The sequence below is a fragment of the Mesoplodon densirostris genome, chromosome 9 (genome assembly GCF_025265405.1).
Source record: "Mesoplodon densirostris isolate mMesDen1 chromosome 9, mMesDen1 primary haplotype, whole genome shotgun sequence".
Classification (NCBI taxonomy): Eukaryota; Metazoa; Chordata; class Mammalia; order Artiodactyla; family Ziphiidae; genus Mesoplodon; species Mesoplodon densirostris.
The window spans coordinates 100,068,297-100,091,911 of record NC_082669.1 but is presented as its reverse complement, the minus strand read 5'-3'; the positions used below and the strand labels follow the sequence as shown (position 1 = coordinate 100,091,911).

Sequence of the window (23,615 nt, the reverse complement as noted above, 5' to 3'; positions counted from 1 at the left end):
ATATGGTAGATTTTACATGGAAACAAATTTTTTTACGTGGAAATATTAATAGAAGTTTAAGACACCCAAGGGCAGGTGAGGAGAATATAAATTTGTCAGATGTTAAGTAAAAAGAAACTGTACTTCTTGGCTTAGGGTCTTTTCCCTTTCTTTTGCTATGGATTTTTATTTTGTTTGATCTGTTTATTGGTTGTTGAAATAAATTAATCTGTTTGTTGTTTTTATGGTAAAGACAAACACATCTTGACTTACTAGGATTTCTTGGTTTCTCAGAGCCAAAGATCCAAGTAAAAAAAGCCATTATTCTGATAATGTCCTTAGGTACTTGGTGGCAGAGGACAGGGAGGGGACACCCAAGAGAGGAGGACTTTGGGGATTCCCCAACACCCTGGCAGAGACCCGGCTGTCACAGTACTAGCAAAATGGTCATACATGTGTCCCAGAGGTGTGCTGTGGCCAACCATTTGCCGTCATAGAACAATCTCCTGCAGACCAGGTGGTCATTCCCAAAACAGTGCCAAGGAGCTCTGAGCGCATGGATCTGAGTTCACATCTGGGCTCTGCTTCCACCTTGAGCCAGTCACTTAATCTCCAAGTTTCACTTTCCTAATCTCTAAAGTGGGAAATATTTTCTATATTTCGAAAATATCAAATTGGCTGTTAGAATTGCTTGGTCCAGCACCAGGCACAGAGCATGTGTTCAATGAATAGTAATTCTTCTTCTTCTTCTCTCCATCATAATTATTATCAGTATTAATCTCTAGTGAACATTTGATCCCTGAGGAGCACTCCTGGATAAAACCAAGCTGGACATGGGGTGTTTCTGCACCCGGCCTTAACGTAGCTCACGTAAACAGCAGAGGGTTACAACCGGCCACAGGTCACAGACCGAGAGCAGGGAAGAGGGATGATAGCCCTAACACTGTACAAGGAATTCACAGAGATTCAAGCCCAGAAACAAAACCGCCAAATGGTAGGTACGTGTGTCATGGAACCTGAGACATTTCCATGAGACGCTTCTGGAAGATTTGTAATTAATGTAACATCCCTTGTTTGCAAGGGCCGATTTCTTTATAGAGTTAGGTCAGATTTATTTACCACATAAAATTTATGATGAATGATTATGGTGCTTCATAAATGTTTACTGTTTCGATGATGAGGGTGGTGACCACCATCATTACTATCTTTTAGGTCTACAAATCACTAATTTGCGGGCAGGCTGGGGAATCATTAAAGGAGCTTTTCGGGGAAAGGTGAGAGGATGGAGGAGGGGCAGGCCCAGGGCAGCCAGAAACACACCTCCTTCATTCAGAGATAAGATGTGGCCTGAGGGAGCCTCCCTGGGGCTCAGTCCTCCTATCTGTAAGATGGAGAAATAGCCTCTCCGGCTCCTGCAGGTGGGGCACAGACCAGATGACCTCTTGGGTTTGGTATCCTCCAGACTGAAGGACCGTAATTCTAAGAGTTTCTTTCAAACAAGCTGGTCTGCTGAGTGTTCCAGAGCAACCACGTCGTGGGGCTCGTGGGGCTCGCCGGGCAGGGCTTTTGTTTCTTGGCTCTCTGGATGGGCTGGATCTGAATGACAGAACAGTCACAGAAAACCCATTGCTTTCTGGTGACCCGATGAGTGAGTGACCTTCTAAAAAGCAAAAAGCAGCTGCAGTCATTATGCAGCGTATTTATAAAATTAGTCTTGTCCTTCATAATGCAAGCCGAGGTCACTGTTAAAGTTAAGTTTGCGTATATACCTCATGGGAGTATGGCAATGGCTCTTTACCTGGCTGCATCTTAGAATCACCTGGGGGCTTTTAAAGAAGGGATGCCTGGGATTCATGGCAGGCCAACTACGTCAGAACCTCTGGGGTGGATCCCAGCAAGTGGGAATTTTGGTAAGTGCTCAAGGACGTGGGGATCCCCCTGGCGGCTCTTGGGCCTTGATGTGCATGTGGGCCCTTGGTCTGAGCTGCTGCGTGGATGAGAGAAGGAAGTGTGAGCGCGTCTCTCGTTGCCTGAAGTCAGATTCTGCACCGAGGCGGGCTGGGGTCTGCTCTATAACCCCAGGCCTCAGCCCACTTCAGTCAGAGACTCTGGGAACTCGGGGAGGTCCTGCTCTGTGTGGCGTCCGAGGGTAGCAGCGGCATGTGGCAGTGATGTCAGGGAGGGGTCAGGCAGGAAGAGCCCACTTCTGGGCGCGGGGCAGGCAGCACCTCTGCAGTCTCAGGATGCAGGGCTGTTCCCTGGCTCTTGACCATTTCCCAAGGACTTGCCTAAATCAAGATGCAAATGGCTTCAGCAGCAGTTAACAGCTGGTTCCAGCCAGGAGAGCATCAAATCTGGCGTCCAGTAGAGACCCAGGCAGAGGGAGGACAGTGCCCCTCTCCACCGTGGCACTAGGGATGGACAGACGGGGTCGGGGTGGGGTGGGGAGCAGGCTGGCAATGAGGCTGCCAGACAGACATCTCAGATGCACATTTCATGCTCTTTACCAAAGAGTACAGTGACAGTGAAGTACAAGGAAATGCAGCTAATGAGAAATTCCAGGGTCATGGGACCCAAAGAGAAAGTCTGGGGTGGCAGGAGGAGAACTTTCTACAATGAATGAGACAAGATCAGCTTCATGGAAAAGTGAGAAAAGCACCAAGAAGGGTGTCTGCAGAGGTAGAAAGCAGCCTGGGGGTATGATGTTCCTGCTTCAGGAATGTTCCTGCCTCGTAGGGTAAGCGTCCAGGGATGTATGAGCATCAGGGAAGAAGCTGTTCCCGTGCTCTTCATCTCGACTCTGTGGGCCATGAAGAAAGAATTCATAAACTCAGAGAACGGACCCTGAAAAAGCCACAAGAAACCCAGGATCTTCCAGGAAAACGTATTATCCTTAAGGCCAAGAGCCAGGATGACAGGGCAAAGATGGCGCTGGTAAAGTTGGGCAGTGACGCTGTGTGCCCTGGGCAGTTGGCATGTTCTCGATGCCATGAATGTGTGGTGCAAACACAACTGCAAGCCACTCATCCCCGAAGGCAGCCCGGTAGCCCCTCTTTAGCGAAATGCTGGCGCTGTCATTGACCCTCCCCCCGAGGCGGGGCACACGCCATTGAGGAATAACTGAAGACTCATGAACGCTAGAGACAGTGCTGAGAAGAACAGAGATTGACTGGCTGGAGATGTGAGCTCCAGTCCAGACTAGGCCCTTCCTAGTGTCTGACCTTTGACAAGTTGCTTATTTTCTGAATGCTTCTGTGATGGTTAGTCTTTTGTGCCTATTTGGTTAGGCCGTAGTGCCCTGTTATTTAACCTAACACTAATTTCAGTGTTGCTGTGAAGATATTCTGTAGTTGTGGCTGACACCTACAATCCGTTGACTTTAAGTAGATTACCTTTTTTTTTTTTTTTTTTGTGGTACGCGGGCCTCTCACTGTTGTGGCCTCTCCCGTTGTGGAGCTCAGGCTCTGGATGCGCAGGCTCAGCAGCCATGGCTCACGGGCCCAGCCGCTCCATGGCATGTGGGATCTTCCCAGACCGGGGCACGAACCCGTGTCCCCTGCATCGGCGGGCGGACTCCCAACCACTGCACCACCAGGGAAGCCCCAAGTAGATTACCTTTGATAATGGAAATGAGCCTCATCCAATCAGCTGAAGGCAAAAACCGAGGTTTCCTAGAGAAGAAATTCTGCCTCAAGGTTGCATGATCGAATTTTGCCCGAGTTTGCAGCCTGCTGGCCGGTCCTGCAGATGTTGGCCATGTTAGCCTCACAATGGAAGGAGTCAACTCCTTCAAACCTCTCTCTCTTACCCGCTTTCTCTCTCCTATTGGTTCTGGTCCTCTGGAGATCCCTGACTTATACAGCCTGTCTTTTCCCATCATTTAAATGGGGATGGTGATAGTTGCTACTTCATAAAGTTATCGTGAGAATCAAGTTAACTTTTGTATGTAAAATATTCAGCTTAGGGCCTGGCATGTAAACATTCAGTCATCATCATCATCATCGTCATCACTGCCAGCAGAGAAGAGGTCTAGTCCTTTCACAGATAAGGAAACTGATGCACAGAGAGGGGATGAGAGTAGAGGGGGATATATATATATAAATACCCAGGCACTGTGCCCAGAATCGTACATGGATTCACTCATTTAGGCCTCACGACAGACTTATGAGCTACACACTGTTGCTATTCCCATTTTACAGATAGGAAAACTGAGGAACAAAGAGATTATGCCAGTCACCCACGTCACACTGCCAGTGAGTAGCAGCTCTATGCCCCCATGTGGGCCCTCGGCAGGGCTGGGCCTGGCACTTTGGGGGGCAGTGCTCCTCAGTCACAGAGAAGTCGAGGTTTGTGCAAGTGTGATTGAGAGCCCCTCCCTAAGTGAGTGCTTCTTGGCTCGCCACCTGCCAGGTATCTCAGCAAGAGGCAATGCCTGTCCGCGGTAAGGGCTGAGAACCACCTTCAACGAGTGGGACCCCAAACACAGTGAATGACGGGGCAGGATACCTAGCTGTGCCATTTCCATGAAAAAGTTTGTCGAGAACCACCCTCCCGCCGGGCCTCCCTCCTTCTCAGCACTTGAACCAGTTTCTCGTGGAGCTGAAGTCCTTGCCTATCACTGAGGCGGTGAGGAGTTGATCCTCTTCCTTCCAGTCTTAAATTACTAATTAAAATGTCTTGGAGACTAAGCCCATTGCAAAAAGAGCCTGGGTGGCCTTCTAAAGCTTCTTGCTCATAACCAGAGGGAGGTTGATTTCTCTTCTCATCCTTATAATAAGGATTCTTTGCGCAGGGTATCTGTCTTATGTTTCCTACAGCTCTGGCCCCAGCTTGGTCCCAGCAGGGGGAGGCCAGTGGAGTTTAATTACATTTCTCCTATAGGGAACATTCAAGGAATGAGGCTTTGAAAATCAACTTGTGCTACCAAAAAGAAGAAAAAAAAATCAAATTAAGCGAGTGAGAAACAGGTGTTGCCTTTTGTGTCCTAGAGACCCAATCTAAATATTTAAATTTTGAAGACAGAATTCTAAGTGCTTAACTTTATAAACCTTACACATTGCAATTCATAGGGGAGTCAGACATTCTCTCTGATCTGGAATATTCCTATGCCTGAAGTAGGAGGCTCACGTGGTTGATATTGTCACATGTACCATATTCAGCTATAAACCATAATGCTGGGGGGAAAAGAAAACACAATACACAACAAAACAAAACGTAATGCTGTCCACAGTCCTGGGGCAAAACAGACTGACCAGAAAACTGAAAGTAAATGGACTGTCTGGACCACAAGCAAACATTTTAGAAAGGTCTCTTTATCCTCTACTGATTTCCCAATTTTCCTTCCTCTCTCTGTCTCTGAGATGCCTGATGACAGATTATGAGTGAGTGTGGAAGTGGCCCCCTAGACAGAAACTATTAATTTGCTGATTGCTAGTGGACAAATACCATGAACTGAGAGAGAAGTAGGAAAAAGGCAAGTGGATGGGCAATCAGCAGAGGCAGATTTCAACCCTCAGTAAGGAAGAGAGAGCTTCATCAAGGATAATGGGAGGGCGATAGGTAGTGAGTTCTTTGCTCCTGGGAGCATTCAAGCAGAGGGGCATGCCCTTCTCTCAGATTTCGGTCCTGGGTGGGAGGCTGCCCTACATGGCCTCTAAAGTCTCCTTGGACCCTGAGTGCCCAGGTTCCCTCCTTTCCTTGGCATGACAGGTTCTGAGCCCCACAGAAGCCCTGTGGGAGCACGACTAGGTCTGTAGGGGCCTCGAGTGCCCTCTCACCTGCCCGCATCTCCCTCGGCAGTGCCTTCTCTCGCTGATTCTGGTCTGCTTCCTTCCTTCTAGCTTGCAGTAACCTCCCTACGACTCCCTCCCTCAAATTTGCTTTGGGTTAGTCTCCAGTTAGAAAAGGAGTGAACATTCATTCATTCGTCACCTATTTGTCGCAAGCCTCCTGTGTGCCAGGCACGGTTGGGGGCCCTGGGATACACCAGTGTGACAAGCAGAGTCTGCTCTCATGGGGCTGATGCCCTAGTGGGGACTTGAGTACATCACCCCTCCCAAGAGCAGTGGCATTTAATAATGGATGTGTGTTGAAACAAAGGAAGCACCTCCTAATGGCGAAATTTGATGCCTAGTGATGGGTAGATCTAAAAAGTCTTTACATTTGCCCGGGATGTCACCATTCTGAAGTTCCTACTCCGCCACTGGTCAACAGAGTCCAGTGACGTTTTTTTAAAAAGTATGTGTTTATTTGTTTATTCCAAAAGCCAATTGTTGGGAATAAAATGCATACTTTTGATGTCTTAAGAGCCCATAATGTGAGCGGTAGTTAAATAAATGAGCCATTCGGTTGAGAATCTAGCTCAATGCCAAGCGGACCCACAGAACACCAAGCTTCATCTGTGGAGTTCACTTTCCCAAGTTTGTTTTCAATTCTCGCTTTTCTGGATAGATATGAACCAACGCCGCCAGCTTATTTGCTTTGCAAAGCTTGGCCCCTCTAGAGGCCCAGATATTGAATATAAAATACTCTGAGTCGCCACATGAAAGATGCCAAATATATGCTAATTGGTGTGCCCCATTCCCAGGGGGAACATCTCTTCAAGGGAGGGTGGGAGTTGGAGCATTAACTGCTAAAAATTCACAGCACTTCACAGTGCTGAAGTGCCACACTTGGTTAAGCCGGGTGGCCCAGAAGGCACACTTGCAAGTCCCTCCTGCTTCCAACCAGCCTCCCACTTGACCACCCACAGTGCACCCATAGTGGGACATCACCGTGCAGTTACAGGCTTCTGGGATGGCCAGGGGCTCCCAAGTTGGCAGTGGGTCACGGGGCGGAGTGGGGAAGCTTCTGTGTCTCTCTGGATCCTAAAGCCAGAATAAGAATCAGGGAAAGAGAGAGAGCAAGAAGGCTAAATGGTGCTGCGAACATTGAAGAAAAGAGAGAAAACAGAGAAATGGGGTCGACGAGGAGGGAGAGGAAAGACAGCAAGAGGCCAGGGAGCTGCCCGGATCTCTTGAGTTCTGGACGGCACAAGCCCGGGGGATGTGGCTGCCATCGCTGAAGCCCCTGGGGGCAGTTCAAAGTCAAGACAGGTCAGTTTCCCCAGGGGTCACTGTGGCCATGGGCTTTGAATGTCTCCAGCCGATGTGGAAGAATTTGAGCCCTGGGTGGTGTATGTATCTGAGAACTTTAAAATTGAGACCTCTGTCCCCGGTCCAGGTTAGCTGTTCACCTTGTTTTGGAGACTCTTGCATTGTCTAATGATGGGGCACAGATATGCCTCCCATCCTGTCTTCCTTCTTCCTTCCCAGAATTGGTGCTTTGGGAGCAGTAGCCACAAATCTTAACTTCCAAGATGGAGATCCAGGTACACACCAGAGAGGCCCCTCTTGTAGGCTGTCAAGACTTCTCTGCTCTGGTATTGGTTGTTGGGATGCCAGGGAAGGGTGAGAGAGTCTGCTTCTCTGGGTCAGACACTTCCAGAAAGAAGGACAGGAAGTGAGCAAGTTGGACACATTCCAAGGTCTCCCACTGTAGCCCCTGCTTCTGCAGTACAGGTTTGGCTCTGGGCCCCCCGGGGAGAGAGCATCAGGGAAGTTCTCTTTGACCGTGGTGCTTTGACATGGCCTCTCAATTGACACCCAAAGCTCTCGTATACACCAGGGGCTCCTTAGAGGTGCATATGGTCTAGATGGAGCTCCCTGCTTGAAAGGTCCAGCCAGGTGGGTGCCTGTCGAATGTGACAGATCCCCAGTCTACATGTGAATCTGGAGAGAAGGCTTTGGTTGCCACTTTCATCTGCCTTGAAAACAACTTTAAATCAACTCAAAAGCTCCCCCCCAGGCCCCACCCCCGACTCCAGAGGACATTACAGTTGTCCCTTGAACAACACGGGTTTGAACTACACGGGTCCACTTATAAGCAGTTTTTTTCCAATAAATATTTTGGAAAAATTGTTGGCAATTTGTGACAATTTGAAAAAAACTTACAAACCACGTAGCCTAGAAATATCAAAAAAATCAAGAAAAAGGTATGTCATGCACGCATGAAATATATGTAGATACTAGTCTATCCTTACATAGGCATAAAGGTGATATTTAATATAAAATTTTATAATGTGTTAGTTTTCTTACTGTTCTATAACTTTGCTTTCAAATAATTATATTACATACAGTATGCTTCTCTCATAATTAGAGAAACTTTATCAGCCTGTCATCATGGGTCAGTGGTTTTTTAAAAAAATGTAACTATGTTTCCAATACTGTATTATGAATGTGACTATAATACTGTATGCCATACAAACTTTTATAACGATTAGTATATAGGCTAGGCTACCATAAAGCAAGCATATTGCTGCTTCTTCATTATCAATGCATGAATCATTATACCTGTAAATAAATATGAATTTCTTTTTAACATTATCTTTTCCTTTTTGATGTCTAGTGTTAGTAGCACCTATAACATCTACAGTGTTTTGTATCATATAAGACAATATTGATGCAGGTACTGACAGATGATTCGTCTTATAAACAGACGAAGTAAGCTTACAGTATTGATAAATACAGGACAGTATTGTAAATGTATTTTCTCTTCCTTATGATTTTCTTAACATTTTCTTTTCTCTAGCTTACTTTATTGTAAGAATACAGTGTATAATATAACATACAAAATATATGTTAATTGACTGTTTATGGTATCTGTAAGGCTTCCAGTCAATAGTAGGCTGAGTTTGTTAGCCTACTATTACTTAGGCTAAGTAGTTTAGTTTTCAGGGAGTCAAAAGTTATATGCAGATTTTTGACTGTGCAGCAGGTTGGCACCCCTAACCCCTGTGTTGTTCAAGGGGCAACTGTATTTAAGGAAGCAAGATGATTTTAGGGTTATAGGCAATACACTTCTGAAGACACATCCAGAATTAATTCCTGCATCACTTTCTCTCTCACTCAGTCAAGTGAGAGTGACACCATTATCGTTGGAATAATTTTGAAACTGTTTTACTTTATTAACAAAAGGTAAATCACTGGGAGAACATCAGTACTTTAGCTCTCATTAGAAATAAATACTTGCTACGCACATCACAATGAAGGGAGGTGCAGTCTTTAGGGTTTAGAACCTGGCTGCTCAGAGTGTGGGCCATGGACTGGCAGCATCAGCGTCACCTGGGAACTTGCTGGAAATGCAGAGTCTCAGGCCCCACCCCAGACCTACTGCGTCGGAACCTGCAGTTTAGCAAGATCCCCACGGGATTCATATGTACATTTTATATATATATATATATATGTATGTATGTATACATATATATATATATATATTTTTTTTTTTTTTTTTTTTGCGGTACACGGGCCTCTCACTGCTGTGGCCTCTCCCGTTGCGGAGCACAGGCTCCGGACGCGCAGGCTCAGCGGCCATGGCTCACGGGCCCAGCCGCTCCGCGGCATGTGGGATCTTCCCGGACCGGGGCACGAACCCGTGCCCCCTGCATCGGCAGGCGGACTCCCAACCACTGCACCACCAGGGAAGCCCTGTACATTATATTCTGAGGCGTTCCACTCTGAGGCTGGTACTGCCGTCTGTGGACACTACCCTCACCGTGCCAGGGTCCCCGTCCTCGTCTCTGTTTCACAGTTTGACTTTAGAGCTGTAAGGTGTTCTTTGTTCCTATCTCTTGCTTTGTACCTCGTTGCGTTGTGTTCTGTTGTACTATTATGGGATCTGTAGGAAAGGGAAGCTCCCACAAGAACCACTAAGCCCTGTGTGGCTGGGAGATTGAATCAGGGGAGCAGCTGAGTGTACCCCTCCTAAACTGTCAGACAGCAGGGCCCCAGCAGACCTGGACGTAGGGCAGGAAACCTTCTCAACGGGGAAAAACCCATTTCCAGTTTTTCACTTGAATCTTAAAACCAAATTTAAGATTGGCCTACTCCCTGTGAAAATGACCCTGAAGATTGACCCTGAATGGAATCCAAACTGGGAGACTTTGTTTTTCCATAGTGAAGATGAATTTGTGTTAAGATATTCACAGTTTTTCCACCCAACCCTACCCCTGTGAAAAAGGACATGTATTTATGAAACAGCTGGATGGGGCAAAATGACTCTGTGTGTGCGTGCGTGCGTGTGTGTGTGTGTGTGTGTGTGTGTAGCCACAGAATATGCTTTTTTCCTTTGAGATCCTCTGGCTACTTCAAGGAACAAATCCTCAACCTTGCTCACATTAGCAGCATGAGCTAATCAGCTGAAATACCCAGCATAGAATGTTCTTTTATCCTTAAGAGAAAAAGTTGTATTTTAATTAGGTATTTATAATGGTTACAAAGCAGCTCTTCAAGAGAAGTTTTAAGAATTTGGCCTTCCTTCTAAGGCATAACTGTGTTCAAATTATCCTGAAGAGAGGTTGTATATCAATCTAGTCCAATTTGTGATAAATTTACAACTGGATTCTGCACAGCTGATTTATAACAACAAATTAAGCAGAAGGAAAATGGGTCATAAATTTTGGCTGCCACAGTCCGGCACCAAAGAGAAGGAAAGAGAATGGTTTAGCCAGATCAAAAGTCAATAATTTCAACATAAAGTGCTAAAGCTCTAGCAAAAACAATTTATATGGAAAGTTTTTTTTTTTCTACTCATCCTTTTCAAAATTAGATATTGGAGAACACAATGAAGCATCCATACTACAGAGGTCTTATTAAATAATTTGTGTGTTTTCTCAATTTTACAAGTGGTCCAAATGGTCCAAATCTTTCCCCACCCCTCCACTATTGAAGGTACCTCCCCTTTAAGATGACTAAGGAAACACATGGGGAAAAAAGAGTTCTCCATGAGATTGGTGACTTGAGAAAGAAAGTTTTGTGAAAGGAAGGGAGGCCAGACACAATTCCAAAGCCAGATGATTTGGGAGAAAACATACATGTTCTAGAAAGAAGCAGCCCTGAGGCATGCATTATAGACTGTATTATAGCTGTATTTTTTACTGGAACAGAGATCTCTGCCCTGAAAGGAGAAAAGCAATCAAGGCCACTTGAGTCAAAAAGGGTGGTGAGAGATGGGGTATTACCGCACTGAACGCGTGGGTTGTAAAGCATGTATCAAGATAATCCCCAATAGTGAAGGATGGCCTTGGAGTGTCCCCATATGTGCCAGAAGTTTAGTTCTGTGCAAGGAGAGCCCCTGAATTAGTGGCCTCACCACTGACAATTTCCCGTCTTCACTGGTAAAGGATGCTATGAGGCCAACTGCCAACCCGGGCATCACTCTAACCAATAAGGAAGCATTGGCTGGCTCTGTGGACATCACCAGACACTTGGTGTGAAGTGGCCACATCATTTACAAGAAGTACACATCATTTAGAAATGCAAAAGGCCAGGAAGTACTAGTCACTGTTGGATTTATACCTTCACCTTTGGAAAGCTGGTTTTTACAGGTTCAGGGGAAAGGTGAGGGTGATTGCATAGCACAGAATTTGAAAGTGGGAGCTTCTAATCTGGAGACCATGGATTCCATGTACATGGGTGGACACACTGTTTTCTGGCCACCCAGCAGCCACTCACCCCACTTCTAGTAACAGGGGTTTAGGGACCCCCTCCTCCTCCATTTGAGCTCTGAGTGGCTCCGGCGAGGCCCCTTCTGGGCACCAACTCCAGAGATGGGGAGTGACCCAGGTCTAAGCCATTCAGAGCATCATATTCCCCTCAGCCCCGGTGATGGGCTGAGAGGCAGGCGCGTGACCCAGTCTCTGTCAGTGAGATGCTGCGAGACTTTCACTGAGAACCTCCAGGACAGAGACTCTGCCTTCATGCTGGACCTGAACCAGCTGTCCACTGCCCTTATCCTCAGCCTATGAAAAGATGAGAGGGACTTAAGGAAAACGTATCAGAGCAAGGGGTCTTCAGCCTGGAGAAGAGTTCTCCTGTCCTGAGTCAAGGAGGTCGGGGGGCACTCCAAAAGAACCGTTCCTAGAGAGACGAGGCAGCCGCCTGCTGATGCAGCACAATTGTTCATTTGCCCTCTCTACCAATTTTTTTTTTTCTTTTTGCAGTACGCGGGCTTCTCACTGTTGTGGCCTCTCCCGTTGCGGAGCATAGGCTCCAGACGCGCAGGCTCAGCGGCCATGGCTCACGGGCCTAGCCACTCCGTGGCATGTGGGATCTTCCCGGACCGGGGCACGAACCCGTGTCCCCTGCATCGACAGGTGGACTCTCAACCACTGTGCCACCAAGGAAGCCCCTCTCTACCTATTTGAGCAAAGGAAAAGTAACTGGAGAGAGATGTCAGGGCACAGAGTGGGGACAGCAGAGGGAGTAGCCCCTGTGGGTGTGGCCATGATGTGTGACTCCTGTGTGCCACTCAGATACTGCAAGGCATCATTGGTCAGCTCCAGCCACCTTGCCAGTACCCTGCTTAAGAGGGTTGGCTGCCACCAGGAGACCCCAGCACCCAGAACCTGTGAGGCAGGAGCCCCTCCCCCATCAGGGAACTGTGGGGATATATGGGGTGGTCGCAGGAGTCAGCCCTCTGAATAACGCCTGCATCCGTCCGCTTCATACCAGAGGCCACATACCTTCATACCACAGGGGAGGGGCTAAGAGAAGCCCCCTTCAGGCAGGATTTAGGGATCTGTTAGAAGCCCCACCCCTGGGAGGAGATGGGGGTACAGGAGACACGGGGGAAGGAGAGGAAGGTGGGTGAAGAACAGACCACACCCCCTCCCCCAGACAGCTTCCTCAGGCCATAGGTCAGCCTGAGCTAAGGGATGGAAGGGCATTGAACTGGGTCTGAGACTGAAGTTTTAACCTGGACCAGACTGCTGAGCTATTTAATGCCAAAGGGAACAGAAACCTTTGCGATCTGTCCGAAGTATCATCAAGGAAAGGGGATGAGATTTGTCAGAGCATATTTAAAAGAAATAATTGGAAAAAACATAAAAGGATTCCATGTTCAGGATTCCATGTTCACTTAGGCTGTTCAACATACTGGTTACACAGCTGTCTTGAGACCACTAGGGGAGATCCTGTCCAAGAACGGAGTGTGCCCAGCATGAGTGGAGCTGAGAGAGGGGGAGAGACAGAAACCTGCGTCTCAGTGACGGAGTTTGAGCCCCTGCATCAAGCCATACCTGAAGGCAGCCTTACTCTGGAGTTTTCAGTTACATGGGTCAATAAACTCTGAGCCAGCCTCGGTTGAGTTTTCTATTACTGTCAGCAGAAAGCATAGCTTTTGTTGGATTCTCTTAGGGCATTGCTAAAAAAAGGGTATGGCTCAGGGAAGAGAAACTCTAGAGCTCAAATCCAGTGACCTCATTGACAAATACAAGGGAAGACCATCTAATGAGATGTGCAGGGCTCTACAGGGATATCATGGAAGAATTAGGTCAGAACATCCTTGAGTGTAGGGTCTGGAGCCTGACTCTGGTATTAACTGGCACTCAGAAAATATTTGTTGAATGGAAACCAGCAGGAAAATTATCACAAGTCATACTTTACATGCAAATTTTCAGGAATATTTTCAGGAAAATATCTAATGTGTGAACATCTAATCTGCATTTCCATGTTCCGTCAGATGGCCCATATTAACAGAACTCTGATTACAGTAAAAAAAAGAAAAGAAAAGAGAACCTGAAAATATTTACTGCGTGTGTACCACGTGCAAGGCTATACAACTTTTAACACTATTGTGACTACCAAATTTATTTTTTAAGAAGACCAGCTCTATATATTCCCATTTCTCAGAGACAGTCCCACCTGTTACCTAGAGAAGGAAAATGACCCAGGGGCTTTCATGGCTGGGGCAGGGCTCTGGACCCTGAGAGTCCAAGGCTGTATTCTCAAGGTGGAACCAGGGACTGCCTGTGTCAGAATCACTTGGGATGTGTATTTAAAATACAGGTTCCTGGGCCCTGGCCCAGACTTATGGAATGAGAATCTCTGCAGGAAGGGCCCTGGACTCTGCATCTTAACAATCTTCCCAGATGATTTTACGTACATTAAAGTTTGAAAAACTTTACCTCCTGAAATCTGTTTATTTGCCCATAGGGTCTCAGTGCCTGGCAGCCTTCTGCACAGCCTCATGGGAGGTCGTTCTCTGGGTAAAGAAGCCCCCATCCTAGGCTGGGGGGATTTGAAGGAGGCCAGGGTTTAGTGAGATCGAATCACCCTCCTTGAGGTCAAGGTCAGTCTAGGTCATGTCAGAGGTAAGAAGTTGTGTGCGTGAGGGCCTCTGAATGAAGGCCTATGGAAACCCTCCCTGTGCAGGTGAACGTACCCAGTGTAACTGTGGGACAGACTCCTGGAGCCCCAAGCTCTGTGAATGACACCACACATTCTAGACTTGATTAAGTGCTGCCTTCTGTTGCCCTGGAGCAGTTCATTTGGAAGGAGGGATTGTTGTAAGAGACGTAACTTATTGTTTTATTTGGCAATTAAGTTCCCTGAAGGTGAGGATCATGACTTCTATCTCTCAGAGCTGTTGTCCCCTCTCCAACCCACTACCATGTCCACTACATGGCTGACCACTCTCTAGATGGTTTAAAAGTCTTTAGTTTGACCTGCCTTCTGGTTTATTGGAGACCGGGGGCTAAACACCCTCTCCTGCCTTGACCGCCTTCCTGGAATAGCTGTCGGGGCTTCCTCTGGGAGGTCGTTCTCCCAAGTTCTGCAGACATCTGACTTGGGTACAATTGACTCTGGGGGTGGGATTGATTGACTGAAGCCCATCCATGCCCCAATTCCCCTGGCCACAATAGTCCGTTCAAGAATGGGCAGTGACTTAAGCATTCTGACCAGAGTGAACCTGATGACTCTTGCTGAGAATTTGGGGTCACAGGCTCTCTTCTCCATTGGTTATGAGCAAGGAAACCTGTAGTCCCAGGTGTTCTTAGCAGGCTGCTTGGGACTTCAAGAGGAGGGCACAACTGAGAATGGGACCAGTATGAAGGAAGCACAACCAAGAAGTGGGGAGAAACTAGGACCTGAGCCTATCTTTGAGCCTCGATAAAGATTTGCTTGAAGCCACATCTACCCCTAAGCTGCTCAATGATCTGTATTAATAAGTACCTCCCTCCTTTGTATGTGTGTATTTAAATCATTTGGGGTTGGGGTTTTGTTTCCTGCCCTAACTGCATCCTAATATACCTTCAGCCCCCCTTATTTCTCTTGCAGTAGTGTACCCCAATCATCTTTGGTCCTTCCTCCTTTACCTCCTCAACTGAAAAAAACCCACAACTACCTATGAAATGGGATGAGATGGGTGGTGGAAGTAGGTAGTAGGGTTAACGGATTCATGGCTTGTTGAGACTCCATGCCCAGAGAATATTGATTAATAGATCAATGTCAACCTGGAGGGAAGACCTGTCCTGCTCAACATTTTAATCAATGACTTGGATGAAATAGGAGACATGCTTAGCAAGTCTCAGATGACACAGAGCTGGAGGAATTGCTAATATGACAGATGGTAGAATCAAGATTCAAAATTATTTTGGCTGACTTGAGCAATAATAAGGATAAATCTAAACTCTTGCACCTGTGCTCAGAAAATCAATGGTCCAAACAGTGGACTGGGGACACCGGGCTTGACGGATGTCATAACGTCACAGAACTTTACGTGGACCATAAGCTCATGGTGAGCCAGAAGTTGAAGCAATTAGTAACACAGGTAGTGCAGTTTTCAAAAGATAAGGCTCACCTTGCATCTACTTTCCCCAGTGGGATAAAGAAGTGGAATTTCCTGGGAAGCAGTTTTCAGCTCAATATATGAAAAAAATTTCTGACGGTTCCAATAACTGAACAGGCCTCCTCCCAACATTGTGCATGTAATAGTCATTACATCCGAATGTACTAGAAAGATTTCTATTATGGTGGTCTTCCTTTTAAAGCACAGAGTTTTTGCACAGGCTCCGGACGTGCAGGCTCAACGGCCATGGCTCACGGGCCCAGCCGCTCCGCGGCATGTGGGATCTTCCCGGACCGGGGCATGAACCCGTGTCCCCTGCATCGGCAGGCGGACTCTCAACCACTGCGCCACCAGCGAAGCCCGGTGGTCTTCCTTTTAAAGCACAGAGTTTTTAAATGACTTTCTTTAACAACTTATAAGTCAAAGCAGTACACACATAAGCACCCAGAAAAAAAAGTAGCCGAGCTCAGCACCTTTGGAAGTTTGCTTCCAGTCCAGCAAAGAGCAGCCCCATCTAGAAGGAATATCCAGAATCTGGACTTGGCCCTGTTTCACATCACTCCATGCACAGACCTATTCCTCAGCACTCACGCCATCTCCATTCCGGCTTTGACTTGGCCCATCCTTAGGCCTGCTTCTGCCTTCCACTTGGCTCCATTTTCTGGCTCACATCCACCTCCCTGAGCATGAAGACTCCACAGACAGAGCACTGGGAAACCAGGCCTCCTTCCCCATCCCTGATCTTTGACCCTGACTGCCTGGGACCCTGCAGCTTCTCTGAGCCAGGCTTGGTTTCATGGACCACCCCAGACCATGAAGGCATGGGACAATTTTTCTTTTCTTTTTTTCTTTTTCCCTGTTGTTCTGAGCACTCCATTTTACTTGTTAACCCAGAGAGATGGAGAAGGTGGGCCATGGCACCCTTATAAACTTAGAATGTGATTTTAGCAAGATGGTTATCAAAAATAAGTTTCACTTCTATGAACATACAATCACATGGACAACTGGACTCACATGTTTCTCGCTGAAATGGTCCACCTCTCTCAGAAGCTTCTTTTGGCAGTCAGGGTTGGTGGCCAGGAGGTAGGTGGCGAAAGAGAGAGTGTTGGTGATGATCTCGTAGCCAGCGATGAGGAAGATGAAGGCCTGGCCCACGACCTCATCCACAGTCAAAGGCTTGGACAGGAGTCTGGGCTGGTGTTGCTGGGCAGGATTCACTGTGCATTCAGTGGCAGAGAAGACTTGTCTGACCATGTCAAAGTTCTCCACGCCCACGGAGGTGGTGGAGTGTTGGGCATCCAGGACCATTTGGAGGAAATCTCTCCGCCTCTAAGGAACAAAAGAAGAAAGCGCATATTTTGGCCTTAGAGTCACATAAGAGAGGCTTCTTGAAGCACAAAAGACAATGTGCACACGCAGCTTTTATTTATTTATTTATTTAAATTTTCTTTAGGGCTTCCCTGGTGGCGCAGTGGTTGAGAGTCCGCCTGCCGATGCAGGGGACACGGGTTCGTGCCCCGGTCCGGGAGGATCCCACATGCTGCGGAGTGGCTGGGCCTGTGAGCCATGGCCGCTGAGCCTGCGCGTCCGGAGCTTGTGCTCTGCAGCGGGAGAGGCCACAGCAGTGAGAGGCCCATGTACCGCAAAAAAAAAAAAAAAAAAAAAAAAAAAAAAAAAAAAAAAAGAGCTCAATAGGAACGAGGATTTTCATTGCAGGGTTGTCTGAGATGGAGAGAACCTGGAACCCCCCTGCCCATCCCTCACTGCGGTGCTGGTTCAGAGACTAGCGCAGCCAGCAGCAGACTGTGAAGCTGCCGTTACAGAGGATGAGGCTGCTCTATCCGGGCTGAGTCAAGAAGATGTTAAGCCACTTCAGTAAGTAAAAAGAGCACATTGCCATACAGTATGCCTAGTAGAATCTCATTTCTGTAAGAACAGCACATGGACAATATCTTTTATTATGTTTGTCCATTTTTGCTAAAAATGTTTAGCAACATCCGTACCCCACAGTTCACAGTGAGCTGAGGAGCTGGGAAAACCAGGGGGGCTTTTTTTTTTTTTTTTTACTTTATCCGTGTTTGTATTGTTGGCTGGTTGGTCTTTCCAGCAAAAAAGCAACTGAAGCATCATATGGATTTAAATCAAAGCACGTGCTCCACTGTTCACTTCCCCACCATCCAGGGCTTACTTCTGTGCCATGTGTTTCTCACAGCAGGGACTTAACAGGACCTGGGGGCGGGGGAGGGAACTAGCTTTGGTAAAGCCTGTCTTCAAAGCCTCCAGTCTGTATTTTGCATCCCTTAGCCTAGCCTCCTCATGTGGGTCCTTTTTATCCTCAGGAATCTCCTACCCCATTTAAGTGGTTAGAGGTTTCTTCCCATTTTCCCCTACCTTCCTTATCAGCAATCTGCATATTCTTTTTATTTTTACTACCCCTAATCGTAACAATGGAAGTGTTTACGTCTTGCTTTAGGGCTGACACAGTGAGTACCTGGCACATCCCATTTTTGAACAGCTCTTTGATGTGATGAGCGACAACCAATATGTTACTCTTTTCTGAAGTTTATGGGACTCAACAACATCAGGGAGAACATTAGAACCAGCAACAGAAAAAGTGATAATTTCAGAGTACTTTACTTGTTGTACCATTTTCTCAACCGGTTGGCGTCTGAATTCCTATTGCATTAATAATCTATGTCACACATTTTAGCATCTGTTCAGGTGGTTGTTACGTCACGTGGGGTTGCTTGCATCTCCAGGGCAGGATCCTGCCCCACCCCACTCACACACCATGCCTGTACTGTGCGGAGCACACGTTAGCTTTGCAATAAATAACTCCACAGATAAACATGCAACGCCCTAAGGGCATTTTGAGGAAGGCTGTGTTGGATCTGCTCGCAACTGCATGCTACTTGGAGCAGGAACCTTGGAGACATAAGACATTTGCAGCTCTACTGCTTCCCAGCTTTGTGACCTTGGCAGGTGTCTGCTGAGATTCCAGCAGGGCTTCCAGCTAAGCCTGTGGGTGGCAAGAACCTTGAGACTTAGGAGGCAAGGCCCCAGCGTCCTGCCAGTCTGCTCGGGTGGGAATGGCTGAGAGAATGGCCCTTTCCACCCTCTTTCCACCCTAGCCCTACTATTCTGCTTCCCAAACGGCATCCACAAGGGCTGGCTTTCCACCAGCTGCCTTCCTGTTGCCTGGTCAACAACTGGGACTCTAAGCCTGGTCCCAGGGCAGGGCACGATGGCACGCGTGGGAGGTGAGCATCCTCTGCTCTGTCGGCTCCTGGATGCTAGCTGGGGACCCCAGAGCATCCCCGGGCTCTCTCTTGGCTGGCACGTTTGAAACTCCTCGGGTGCGGTACAGCTGTGGTCCCTGAGGCTTGCCTGTGGCTTGGCTAGAGTCATGTGGGGGCAATGATGGGAGGTGGGGCACAGGCACATCCACACTGTTGGGTTTTCCCCGTGGCAGAGCTGCAGCTGGCAACCTTTCCTCTCATCCCGGGTCAGCCAGGCTGCTTCAGGGCTATGGAGCCTTACAGAAATCTGTCTTAACCTCCAGCTCCAGAGGCCAGAGGAAAGGGCTGCTCTCTGGGGCCTGTGCGCTGGACAGGAGCATTAGTGTAGATGGGTTTCTTTTGTTTGCACTACATCACGGAGGCTATTTGAACACTGCCCATTTAGGACTGCAACAGTGCTGGTTTATGGTTATATCCAAGAAAAATATGCACCCTGATAGATGTAGGTGTCTAATCCACCCATCGGCCAGAGCTTAGAAAAATATTTACCTTTTAACATCTGTGCTGCATTTTCCACTGTGCAAACACACATCTGCTTGATGGAATGTCTACAGAGTTTAGATGGGTTTAAAGCGAGTTTTCTTAGTAACCATATAGCTCTGTCTTGACACGGGCAGTCTTGGATTTGTGGTTGGGAGGTTTTTCTCAGATCAACTCATCCTTTGAAACAAATAGCTCTCGAGTTTATAAAAGGAAAAGCTTGAGGCAATCCCAGTAATTGGATCTTTAATAACCCCTCACCTCTTAGTAAGCTATTTGGTGCAACAGTGTTAGAATTTTCAGCCTGATTCTACAACCAGTGGGTTTCAGGCTGGGGGCAGGGTGTGTGACAAACCCCACATGTGTGATGGAGGACTTTCACCGCAATACTAAGGTTTGAAAATGGGACTTCCCTCGCCACTCCTTCCCCAGGCTCCATCCTCACCCTGGAGAGGCATGAACCTGGATGAGAACGGTCTGTCCTTTTAGACAGCAGAGCTGGGCCAGGGACACCAGGGAGCTGATTCTTCTCACACCTCTAAGGGCGGCAGGTTGAGTTCTCAGTGGTTTGGGCCAAAGGGCTGTGAGCTTGTCTGCACCTGTGAGCTTCCGTCACCTTCTGGTCTAGGACACCTTTGCTGCACAGTATCCAGAAAGTGAAGCCGGGCAGGCCGAGGCTGTGCCTGAGGCTGCTCCATGCACCCGGCCACTAACTGACCCCTGATCTCATGCTCGGCCAATGTTGCAACACTGGACCTCCGTCCCCGGCTTGGTGATCCCCCCTGAGCTGCCCAGTCTTTGAGAAAACACGCTAAAGCTACATCTGACACAAGTCAGTTCAGGAAGAGACATTTCAGTCTTGTTTTTTCCTTTTAAGTGATTTCCTTGACTGCAGTAAGGCCCATAAAGAATAGCATTATACATGCATGAGCATATGCAATATTGAAATTATTTTCCTTAACACTGAAAATTCCTATTTCTATTCTCAGCCAAGTTCAGTCAACAAATATTTACTCGATTCCTACTGTGAGCCAAGCATAGGGCCAGTCTTCAAGGAGGAAAGAAATTTCTAGGTCTCAGTGAAGCACGCAAAGGCCCTCAACCACGCATTTTGCAGCAATGCCCTCCGTGCAGAGAGGGAATGTAGGGTTGGTGACAGCTGCCCGAACGCCCCTCTAATGATGATGCTGTTTGTGCTGTAAAGCTCCATCTTGCTGTTTTTCAATATAAAGAATACACTGATGAAAAACACGTGGGCAAATGTACCTAGGAAATTCTCTGAGGCTGCCCGTAACCTGTGCTGGGAGTGACGCTTGAAATAGGGAGGCCCGTGAGCTTGCGGGGAGGACAGCTTTAATTCTACTCGCCTGGGTCAGAGTGTGGACAAATGGCTCTGGGCTTCTCCCCACCTCCCTTCCTGCTTGCTTTCACCTTTCTCTCCTTATTTACCCCTCCTCACCGCCCCGCCTGGGCTGCCCCGGCAAGCTCTAAGTGGTTAGGCCACTGAAGGACAGCGTGGCGTGGGTGCGTGGGGTTGGGACTGGAGCGAGAGAAAACAGACAGCGGTGCCAACTTAGCTCCTATTCCATTTCGATGCTGTGTCCTATTAAAATACGTTACCTCTTCTGCTGCTTGCTGGTCCCGCAAGGCAATCACATTCCTAATGAGTTTGTTAAAGAAGCCATTCAGTTCATCTCGGTTCTTATTGGGCAAAATCCGGGCCAGTGGGACCATTATGGATGGAAATGATACTTGAAAGAGAAAAACAAAAGTGGCATTGAAAAGGGGGTGAGAATAAACCAGGGCTATTAGATGCCTGTTGCCAGGAAGCAAGCCCTGGCCTTGAATTAGTCTTTTGAAGGCCTGTCTTCCCCTCTGAACTGCCGCTGCTCAGAGCAGGGTTCTATCTTATTCTACCTCGGGACTTCTCACACTTCCTTGCCCATGGTAAGCACTGGATAAACGTCTGTACCGTTGAATCCCACTTCCATCTACCCCTCAAGTCTCATGCTTGTAAGTTAATTTCCCAGGTCCTAGAGATGAGGGTCCAAGGTCTTCGTACTTCATCAGGAAGGAACAGATTGTAGGCCATGTTTCAAGTCTTAGCAAGTGGTAGAAGCCGATCTACTTACTTAACTTTCTGGTCATTTGCATTTTTTTTCCCCTTTGGATCATTTTCCCCAGAGCTGCCACCTGAACTGTTTCTAAGAGCTGCCACTGCAGCTGCTGACAAGGATGCTGGCCTCGTCCCCTGTGGGCACGTCCCTTACCGTGCCATGTGCAGCCTGTGTCCTTGCCACCATGCCCTGGGCATGACAAGCCTCCAGGATGAGGCTCCCTGGGTCAGGGACACTTGGCCCCTCCTGGACGGTAGCCTGGGCCATGGGCCAAGCCCGTCTCTGGGGAGCTCAGCTCAGTTCAGCTCCTGAGCATTCACGGTGGGCCTACTGTGCACAGGCATGTGTGGGAGACGGGGGAGGGGACCCTAACGGATCCACGCAGGTCTCAGGATGCTCCGCCCCTTTTCAACAGCGGGAGCCTGAACCAAAAGGACACAGCAGGGAGGGAGGGCTTGGAGTGGTAGCAGCCATGGAACAGCGGACCCACCTGCCCTGCAGGGCACTCCATGGTTGATGGCAAGGGCATTTCCCTTGGAGTGCAGAGGGTGAGGGGCAAAGGAGGAGGCTGCTTTGACCTCCAGAGCGACAACTCCTACAATGTCAGTGCAGAGCAGATGGAGGTGACAGGGGCTTCCACAGAAATTGACTCAGAAATGGGAATGAAACTAACCAAGGAATGAATAGAATTTACCGGCCCAGCAGAATGGTTAGGAATTATGGCAATCATCAATAACCATAATAACAACACTTCATTGCCTCCATAAAAGCAAGAAGATACCGGAATTGGCCAGAGGGTAAAAACTCACTTCTAAAACAGAAATAAAATAAATAGACTGGTCTCCACAGCATTCGGTAATCTGCTAGTCACCCATCACATATGATTTCTAATTCACTATGCGTTGGCTTCAAGCAGAGGAGTGTTCTAAGGAGGAATTTGCTGGGGGTGAGAAACATGCCCTAGAAAATGAAAGGTTTGGGTTCCAGTCTTGGCTCTGCCTTTCTAAGCCTCAGTTTTCTCATCTGTAAAGTGGGGGAGGAGAATGCCTTCCTGATGGGGTGAAAACCAGCACTAACAGAGGCAATGCAGGCGAAGCGCTCAGCCCCGTGCGCGGCGGCCATGCTCACTAAGGCAGTGATGAGCCAGGCCAGGGCTACCTGTGTTGGGAATAAGTGGTGTCAGACTGGTACAGAGGGGCCTGGGCGGCTCCAGGAAAACAGGGGCTCTGCAGGGCAGACTCCACAGGGTGACTCTCAGAGACACCCTGAGTACCCTTTCCAGGTGGCAGGGGCTGAGCCCCGAAGCTGCCTGGGGCCACCGAGGTGTCACGGGGTCTGCCCAACTTGCCCAATGTACGCCCCCTCCGCAGGAGCTGTACTTACAGATTAAAACCAGGATCGGTCTGGGGATGGAGGTTGCAAAGAAGCGCCGGCAGTGCTTCACAAAGGGGTGCTCGGGAGCCTTCTGGGAGTTCACCTGGGTGCCAAAGGCGACACTGGCAACCACATCTGTGGTGTAGCAGCAGTAGCACCTACGGGAGAGAGAACAGTTTGTGTTTGGAAGGGACTCAGCCACTGGCCTCCCCATCCTACGCACTCCTGGAGGGGCACGACTCCATGGTCTACCTGTTTGAAAGGGGAGCTTCTGGCAGATCCGAAGTGAGGTGGTGGGAGAGGAGCCCCCAGGATTAGATCCTGGGGGCGTGAGCGCAGAATTTGAGGGGGAAACATAAACACATAACAGCCGATCTAGACAAAGATGGGGGGGGGGGAGGAGAGCCTCAGCTATTCCACTTTCAGCCTTCCGGTAGCTTCAAACCAGACTCGGTCAAAACCAAGAAGTACACTTTACATTTTCCTCCCCATGAAGGAGGGAAAACACTTGACCCAAAGCCTATGTGCTTTACAGAGGCTTTGCCGAGCCCATCCAAGGCCAGGGTCTAACGACTGATGGATGTACAGCAAATTGTGATTGATGAACTTAACAACCTGATTATCTAGTTTTATTAGCTGTCTCCCTCTTCCTCCTAATGATTTTACAGTTTTCATAAGAGCAACAAACAAAAAACCAGGG

General features: G+C 48.1%; 1 protein-coding gene across 1 annotated transcript in view; it reads right to left on the bottom strand.

Moving 5' to 3' along the window:
• TBXAS1 (thromboxane A synthase 1) overlaps positions 1–23,615 on the bottom strand; it is a 161,124-nt gene that overhangs the window by 34,244 nt on the left and 103,265 nt on the right. Inside the window, exons 7-9 of the mRNA XM_060108022.1 lie at positions 22,925–23,073; positions 21,045–21,175; positions 16,660–16,974 (exon numbers count right to left, since the gene is read on the bottom strand). Of these exons, the coding sequence (XP_059964005.1) occupies positions 16,660–16,974; positions 21,045–21,175; positions 22,925–23,073 (595 nt within the window). The remainder of the gene's footprint in view (positions 1–16,659; positions 16,975–21,044; positions 21,176–22,924; positions 23,074–23,615) is intronic.